At 50.7% G+C, this 8,671-nt stretch overlaps 1 protein-coding gene across 1 annotated transcript; it reads left to right on the forward strand.

Moving 5' to 3' along the window:
- The first annotated feature begins 1,918 nt into the window (after window positions 1-1,918).
- LOC103191452 lies at window positions 1,919-6,089 on the forward strand. Its single transcript, XM_007912441.2, has 3 exons — window positions 1,919-2,059; window positions 4,462-4,659; window positions 5,364-6,089. The coding sequence occupies exons 1-3, from the start codon at window positions 1,978-1,980 to the stop codon at window positions 5,789-5,791; spliced, it is 708 nt and encodes a 235-aa protein (XP_007910632.2). The 5' UTR covers window positions 1,919-1,977; the 3' UTR covers window positions 5,792-6,089.
- The last annotated feature ends 2,582 nt before the right edge of the window (window positions 6,090-8,671 follow it).

The raw sequence follows: 8,671 nt of genomic DNA on the forward strand, positions 1-8,671 counted from the left end.
GTAGACTGTCTTAAATTGATTTAATTTAATTTAATCTTAATCGGCTGCTGTCTTTCGCCCACGAGACACACAGTCGGGCAACTTTACAGTGTATCCTGTGAAGCGCTTTGAGACGTCTCGAAGACGTGACAAGGCGCTGTGTCGAACGCAGGCTGTCTAATCCCATTTTCCCACCCGGTCTCCACCCTTCCCAACCATTACTTCAGTGCCCGTCTACGCCTTAAACGTTTCAACCCATCTGGCCTTCTCCGCAAGCCCCCCCCCTCCCTCCCCCGCCCGCCCTACCGTCGGCCTCCAGGCCTTCAGCCTCTCTGCCACCCACCCTATAGAACCCCATCCCACATTCCCCTCGTCTCGCCCCCCCCCCCTCAACCCCCTTCTCTTGTCTCCTCCTCCAAGGCACGTCTCAACACCCTCCTCTTCGACAACACCCTCCTAACCCCCCACCACCCTCCCTACACCCACCCCTCCTGATCCCAACCAATTCTGTTGTGTCGTATGAACATCTCAATCGATTTTGGTTCTACAGCACTACTGCAACTAACCACTCGATGGCCCTACGGTTCCTCAGATTTTCTTTTGATCAGCCGGGCGTCTTGACACACTAGGAAGCCCATCACCGTTGCTCAAGAGTCTCCAAACCAAACTGAGAATTCCCTACACATGGAAACCCCAGAGATAGATTGTTGGAATGGAATACGCTCTCTCTCTCTCTCTCACACGCTCTCTCTCCTCGGAGGGATGCACCATGCTTACCTAATTCCGGAAAGTATTAGGCGTAGGTTGGCGAGAGCCAAAGCTTGGGGTGGGGGGGGAGTTGGGGGGTAACCGCTGGAGTCTGACAGTAAATCTGCGCAGAGATAGAATAGAAGGCTCCACTGGGGGAGCAGTGTACCCCGACACCGACACAATTGGGGAGGGGGAGAGAGCAGGGGATTGTAGTGGGGCGATTGAGCACCAACGCAGACACTTTCACCTTGTGTCCTGCATACAGTTCTGGTCCCAACCACATTAAGGGGGGCTGCCCTGGCTCTGGAGGCCTCGCAGAGCGCATTGAGGATGATACTCAGTGTTTGTGGAACAAGCTACGAGTGCCTCGGGCTATTCAGTCCTCAGAGATGTCCCCATAAAATTATAGGAGGGTGCTGAAAAGGTAACTCCACAACACAGAAACAGGAGGAGCCCATTCAGCCCTTCCAGTCTGTTCCACCATCCTGTTAGAATCATAGCTGATCTGTACCTCAACTCCAAGAGCAATACTTTAGGATGCATCAAGACAACAGAACAAGACGACACAGGTTTAGAGTTGCAAAGGACAATTTGAGGTTAGACACCACAATGTTTTTCTTTACTCAGTGGGTGATTAACAACTGGAACAAGGTTACCAAGAAGGGTGGTTGAGGACAGAACACTGGACTCATTTAAAAATAGCTTCATGCTGTGATCAAAGGAGGGTAAGGTGTTCCAGTGGAACAACAACCACCAACAAATTACATTTACACCTTTCGCCTTTCGTGTCAAGCGGACGTCCCAAGGCACTGGACAGTGAGGGATTTGGACCTGAGCTGGTGGTTGGGATCAGGAGGGGTGGAGGGCAGGGAGGGTACGGGGTGGGGGTTAGGAGGGTGATCAGAGGCACGGTCGAAAAGAGGAGGGTCATGAGAATAACATCCGATGATGGGGAAAAGAGCAGGGGTTAAAATAACCAACTCCCGGAGAGAACCTGACCAGGGGCGCAGACGCGATGGGTCAAATGGCTCCCAAGAAAAAAAGGCTTTAATACTCTTTTTTTTTTTGCAGGGCTCACGCTCGCTCAATAAGAGTCTAGGCTCGTACTTGGCTGTCAATCAACACGGTAATGAGTCATTGGAACTTTACAGACTAAATCTGGACACTTCCCCTTCAAGCGGTTAAAGAGCCACCCACCTCCACTGGTTGCAGCTCGGTCTCAGAGAGCGAGGTAGACCAGCCCCGACCATGGACGCCGATGAGCCACGATGCCTTAGAGAGGACACGCTGACACTCGAATGTATAGAGTTTGAGGTGGTCATCAAAGCAGGTAGGAACCTGGCGGGGCGGGGGGTTAACAGGGAACTGGGGAGAGAGGCCGTGGGGAGGTTTAAGGTGATTTCCCCCCAAAAAATGATAATAATGCGGTCACTTCAATCCACGGCTGTTTATTGGGACGCTTCTGTGCGCAATTGGCTGCCGTGTATCGCCCGTACAACGTACAGTCGATTCGCTTTACGGTTATATCCTGTGAAGCCCTTTGAGACGTCTCGAAGACAACAGCAACAACAAGAAGAAGATTACATTTGGATAGCGCCTTTCAGGTCGGGAGGAAGTCCCGAGGCGCTGGACTGTGTACAGCATTTCAGACCCCCGAGCTGGGGTCGGGGGGGGGGGGGGAGAAGGGAGGCGAAGGGAAGGGGGCTGTGGCTGATGGCCTGGTCGAAGAGGAGGGTTAAATGAGAAAACACTTATCATATGCAAGGATTATTATCACGATACGATAGAGAGAAGCATTTTGTTTTATACTGGTGTCCTCTGCGTGGGGGCATTTGGCCTTATCGTGTCGTTGAGACGTCTCAAAGCGCTTCACAGGATGTACTGCGCGGCAAATTGACTTTGCGGTCCAGTCCGCGGGCGAAATTTACATTCAAGTGTCACTTAAGGCGCCTCGAAGCGCTTCAAAGGCAAACCGCTGTTAACTGCCGCGGCTGCGAAAACCAGGGGAAGGGAGCGAGTCGTTTCAGGGCAGGTGTCAGAAGAAGAAATCAGGGAAGTGCGCGTTCTAGATTTAAATTAAAGAGAGAAAAGAAAAAAAGGATGTGTGGAAAAAAGAAATGCAGAGAGCAGCAAGGCCAAATAGGAACTGAGAAACTTGCTTCGTTCCAATGCTGTGAATAAAACACTGCAGTAAGTGAATGTCGGGCAGGTCTGAGCACATCTTGAGGGATAGCTTAAGGTTCTCTGGTAAACACTCTGAGATGATGTCCTGGGTGGAGGGCGCTATAGGAGTGCAAACTGCTGCCGTTTCTCCCCGGATTGTCTTCAACAACAACTTGCATTCGCCCCCTCACGCGGGGCCAGTGGCCTCCTTGCCCACAGCTTTGCCCCCGTCCGGGAACCGAAACCCGGTTCCTCTCGCTTGCGGGGCGAGTGCTCTAACCTCTACGCTTCTGGGCACTCCAATTGCCGAGGTGGGACTTGAATCCTTAACCTCAGGCAGATGCCAATATCAAGCGCAAGGCCCAAGACAAGAGGAGGGTCTTGAGACCCTTTTATTCGGTCTTTCTCTTCCCTTGCTGGAGTGGGAGACCACGCATGGCCCACAAAGGTGTCGGGAAGTGGTCTGCCGAACTTTCTCACTCGTCTGGTTAAGCCCGTGTTAAATCAACAGCTTGTAGCTTCACCCGTAGGGTCCTGTAGCTCGGTGGTTAGAGCGCTCACCTCGCAAGCGAGAGACCTGGGTTCGATTCCCAGCAGGACGAAACGTTGGGCAAGGTTCCCCACTCCGCAACCCTCCGTTTGCCCAGCGTTATTGTCATCGGAACTCGGTTGTCAGTCGATCGACGGATAGCTTTTCTGGGGGTAATAATTCCTTTTCTTTTTAAAAAAAAATCGGTCACTTCAATCCACGACTGTTTGTAGGAGATTTAGCTGCAGTCAATTCGCTCTACAGCGTGTCCCGTGAAGCGCTTTGAGACGTCTCGAAGACGTGATAGGGCGCTCCATCAAATGCAAGGATGATTATTCTTAAAATAACTCGTTTCCAGTAGCTACCAGTAACGATATTGAAGCCATAAATCGATAAATATTCAATCATGGGCCGAATGGGCCTCCGTCTGTGCTGCAAGTAAGTCTCTATGATCCAATGCTAAGAAAAACCTACTTGGTTGAAAATTATAGGGTGGAAAAGGTACAATTTATTTGGCTTGACCGTAAAGTTTGGCTGCCTCGCTGCCACTTGTCGCTGGGAACCCTCAGCGGGTCAGGCAGCATCTATGGAGAAAGGAAAGTGAGTCAATGTTTCGGGTCCGCGACCCTTCGTCAGAACTGGGGCACGTTGGGAGGGAGAGGCTTTTGAGGGCTAACACAAAGGGGGTGGCGGGGGGCGGGGAGGGGAAGCATTTAAGGGCTAATGGCTTTGCCAATTGGGCACCGAAAATGTCCCACGAACAGTCGTGGAACGAGCGACCAAATTCTTAGCGTTCTATTTTTATCCCCCGGAAAAGCGATCTGCCAATCGACTGACAACCGGGTTACTGCTAAGTAAACAGAGGCGTGTGCGTGCGTGTGTGCGTGTGTGTGTGCGTGTGCGCGCGGAGTGAGGAAACTTGACGAAGGTTTCGCCCCGTCCGGGAATCGAACCCGGGTCCTCTCGCTTGCGAGGCGACCGCTCTGGCCCCTGAGCTGCGGGACCGGTAAAGCCTAATAAATGTGTACGTTGCTCCACAGAAAGCACCACGTTGACAACGCAACCTGATATCGAGATATCTCAGACGTTGGGGAACAGAGCTGGTCACGAGGCACGAGAAGCGCTTCTCTGGTTGGCCTGTCTGACAGTGGTGGTGACCGGAGTCTTCATCCTCGTGACCACAGCCTTCTGCGTTAAAAGATCCATTAAGCGGCGGAGAGAGGCGAGGATTCGAAGAGGTGAGAGCGGCGGACGAGAGGTTTGCCCGCGTGCGCTCCGAGACGCTACCCCCGAAGGGAAGGGCGCTGCACAAATGCAAGTTGTCGTTGCTTCGGAAGGCATCGGGAATATCGCCGGGACCACCTTTCATGCAGCGAGTTGTTCAGATCAGGAATGCACCGCCCCTGTGGGGAACTGGGATTGATTTGGAAATAAAGTCCAATACAGATAAAGCAATAAGTAAAACTAGAAGACTTTGGTGCGTTACTTGTGTTGGTTAGAGTTCTCGGCGAGCGAGCGAGAGGACCTGGGTTCGATTCCCAGGTGGGGCGAAACCTTATGCAGGTGTCCGTACTCCACGCACACAGTTTCTGTTTGACCAGCAGCAGGTAGGAACCTGGTGATTAGTCGAATGGTGGATGGCTTTCTGGGGGTAATGATCCCTTCGACAAAATATTAATAATGTGGTCACTCAATCCACGCTGGGGACGCTGCCGTGCGCAATCGGCTGCTGCATTTCGCCCACAAAATACACAGTCGATTCACTTCACAGTGTATCCTGTGAAGCATTTTGAGACGTCTCGAAGAAGCGATAAGGCGCGGTATCAGATGCGAGATTTACTACTGTTACTTACATCCCGTGTTACTTAGTCAACAAGGACACCTTTGCTTTCTGCAACGCCCAGTTGGATAACTCAACTTATTTTCCGATTTGTTTTTATAGAGACCGGTCGTTTAGAGGGGTCGGAAGAATGCAACACGTTAAATAAGAACGACGGCAGATGTGAAGCCTCTCCCTCCTCTGGCTCCCAAGGAAACGGCACTGGCCCGAATCCACGGAACGGAATTCCCAAAGACTCGGGATGCAGGGAACAACCTGACTGTCACCACGAGGAGGTCTGGGATGGGGGCATGAGAAGCCATCTCCATAGAGACAATTATGTCGGCAGCAATCATTGGGATCCAAGCTTTCCACTGCCCGCCACTGAGCTGGGACCCACCGCCTTGGTGACCACCAAAACCACTGCTGTTAATCCAAACACCTTTCTTGATGGTCTGGGTCAGGGAGATCCAACTGACAGCTCATGGACCACATTCCCCTCGCCTCCCTCCGCCCCTCCATTTCATCCGGCCCAACCGCTCACCCCATAACCCGTAAATGTTATGCTTTTTGGAAGGGAGACACCAAAATATTGCTTATGCAGCCCATTGATGTTTCTCAAATAGGGCATCCGGCCCTCGGCGGCCAAATGATTGGAACGGTCCTGGTCTCTGCTGAGTTAGCTGATCTCAACCAGCGCCTGCTCATTCGGCCTTAGTGCCCGTGGACTACTAACTGGCAAAATCTGCCAGTGTTTCCACCACCACTTTGGCACCCACCCCCCAACCCCCCTCCAACCCACACACTCTCCGCTGCAGACCACCCAGTGGATAAGATTGGCACCCTCAATGTCTAAGATAATGTGGCATATTGGTTAGAGCGCTCATCTCGCAAGCGAGAGGACTCAGGTTTGATTCCCCCGGGCAGGACGAAACGTTGGGCAAGGTTGCTTACTCCACACACTCGCTTGCTTACCCAGCAGTAAGCAGGAACCCGGTTCTTAGTCGATTAGCAGATCGCTTCTCCGGGGGTAATAATCCCTTCCAAAATAAATACCTTTAATAATAATTTGGTCGCTCAATCCTTGATCGTTTGTAGGACACTGCTGTGCGGAATTGGCTGCCACATTTCTCCGACTGTCTACCACTAAAACAGGGAGGCTATGGATGGGAGTTTCAAGCTTCACCCTGACCTAGACTATAAACTCAAAGGTCCTGACGTGGGCATTGAACCCATAGCCTTAGCCTGTGAGCTCACACCCCACGCTCAAGAAATATTTGAAATCAATATAATGTCTAAACTACACATGAATCGGTGAGAAGAGCAGCGATGTTAATCCCAGGTAGGCTCTCTCTCTCTCTCTCTCTGAGGGAGATTGATCAGATCTGTGCTATATTTTGCGTCGTGAGCCCACAATCAGTCAACAGTTCCCCCAAGATCATCTCTCACAGAACACAGGAAACCTTCTGTAACCTGTGGTCAACCTATTGAAAATAAGATACTTGCTTATAGCTCCCTCTCCAGACAGGTGGAAAGCCAGCTGTGGAGCAGAGGACTATAGAAACTGAAAGCAGACCTTTCAATAAAAAGGACTTTCTCTGTGTAACTTGACCTGACAGATGTTGATGTGCATCTGGTGTCTCGAGGAAGGTAAGAGCTTCTAAAAGAATGCTCCATCAATTCCCTCTGCGTTGACGTCACAAAACCTGTAGAAACAAAGACATTTTCAACACCGGAGATAATTCAGCCCTATCGCAGCTAATGCCATCACAACTTGCAATACAGTAAACCTCACATTGGTTCTTGGTTGGGGGCCATACCTTTAATGTGACTTTTTTTTTTTTGCAAAGGATGAGTTGCATCAAACTGACATAGAAGCAGATTTGATAGTGGTTTTCAAAAGAGGATGCGATAGGTACTTGAAAAGGAAAAAATTGCAAGGCTGTGGGGAATGAGAGGGGGCGCGTGGGATTAGTTGGGTAGCACTTTCAAAGAGCCAGCACAGACCAGATGGGCCGAATGGCCTCCAGTGCTGTAACAAAATAAGACTCTTCTTCGGGAGTTGGGCTGATGTACAACTTAAGCGATTTATAGATCAGACTTATGTGCGTTTGACTGTATTGTTACCCTTTTTTAATATAAATTCTATTTTCAATCTGTTCTCTGATGGTATTACTGCTCGGTTATCTGATCCGTTTCCTTTTCCGAAGGACTCCATTCTCCCAATACTTTGCCACAAGTCTCGTCAATGCAGAGTTTGACCCAGTCTCACCAACGCAATGTGTCACAGCGGATAGAGACATAAAACATCCACCTTCATTTGAATGATGACTGAACCTTGAGGCGTTACTCCCTCACACACACCCCCTTCCTTACCGAGCAGAAAAGGGGAGCCCCCACAGCAACTCTGAGGACCGGTGACTCAGAGACACAAAGCCCCAGAGCATAGCTGACGCAGATGTCGCGTACAAAAAAGACACAAACAAGTTCTCCCGGTCCACTCGAAGACCAGTGCCAGCTTGGCTCAGTCGGTAGCACTCTTGCTTCCGTGGCAAGCGTTTGAGTGGGTTCGAGTCGGGGTTCGGGGCTCACAGTGTAGGCTGATACTCCAATGCAGGCGTGGGAGTAGTGCTGGGGGCAAGCTGGGCGAGATGGAGGGAGAGAGAGAAAACGCCTCAGCTGGGAACAGATTAATAATAATCCTTGCATTTTTTTTTTTTAACGGCACCTAAAAAAACGTTGGGGACATCTCAAAAGCACGTCACAGGATATACAGTCAATTCACTTTACAGTCTATTGCGTAGTGCGTGGGCAAAATGCGGCAGCCAGTGGCGCACATCAGTGTCCCACAAACAACCATGGAGTGATTGACCAATTTTATCAGGGGTGGGTTTGTTAGCCCGGACGCCGGGAGAGAGAGAGAGAGAGAGAGAAAAAGTCCCTCCTCTTTTCAAGCAGTGCCGTGGAAATAAAAGAACAATTTGCAGGCCTGAGTTTGCCGAGTTAGAGGGGTTGACCGCAGGAGTTTGGCGCCGCGAAGGACTGAAGGGTTAGGACTAGAAACGTGCACGTCAGCAATTTCAGCTCCCGACGTGAAAGGCGCTATACAAATGTAAAGTGGTATGGTAAGTAGAATCCATAACCAACTGACCCGACCCGAGAGTGTGAGAGCCACGGCACTTATCTCTCTCTCTCTCTCTCTCTCTGGGTTAGACGGCTCTAATATGAAATTATTGATTTGTTGATCAGCCACTTTTTGTCTCGTGCGAGGTTAGCCTTTGCATGCACCCGGCTGCTTTGCATTCCTGGACTTTTTTTAGGATTAGTCAGACTGCCTCTGACGCAAACTGAAAGTTTGCTTTTTCCTCTAAAAGTGCGAGAGGGAGGGCAAAGAGGAAGGTTCACTGTTCTCAGTTTGTCTCAGTCGCCTG

This window comes from Callorhinchus milii, unplaced genomic scaffold (assembly GCF_018977255.1).
Source record: "Callorhinchus milii isolate IMCB2004 unplaced genomic scaffold, IMCB_Cmil_1.0 Scaffold31, whole genome shotgun sequence".
Taxonomy (NCBI): domain Eukaryota; kingdom Metazoa; phylum Chordata; class Chondrichthyes; order Chimaeriformes; family Callorhinchidae; genus Callorhinchus; species Callorhinchus milii.

Coding starts and splice junctions, on each gene's coding strand:
- LOC103191452 (XM_007912441.2), top strand. CDS start 1,978: ATGGACGCCGATGAGCCACGATGCCTTAGAGAGGACACGCTGACACTC. Junction 2,060..4,461: donor TGAGGTGGTCATCAAAGCAG/GTAGGAACCTGG, acceptor GTTGCTCCACAG/AAAGCACCACGTTGACAACG. Junction 4,660..5,363: donor AGAGGCGAGGATTCGAAGAG/GTGAGAGCGGCG, acceptor TTGTTTTTATAG/AGACCGGTCGTTTAGAGGGG.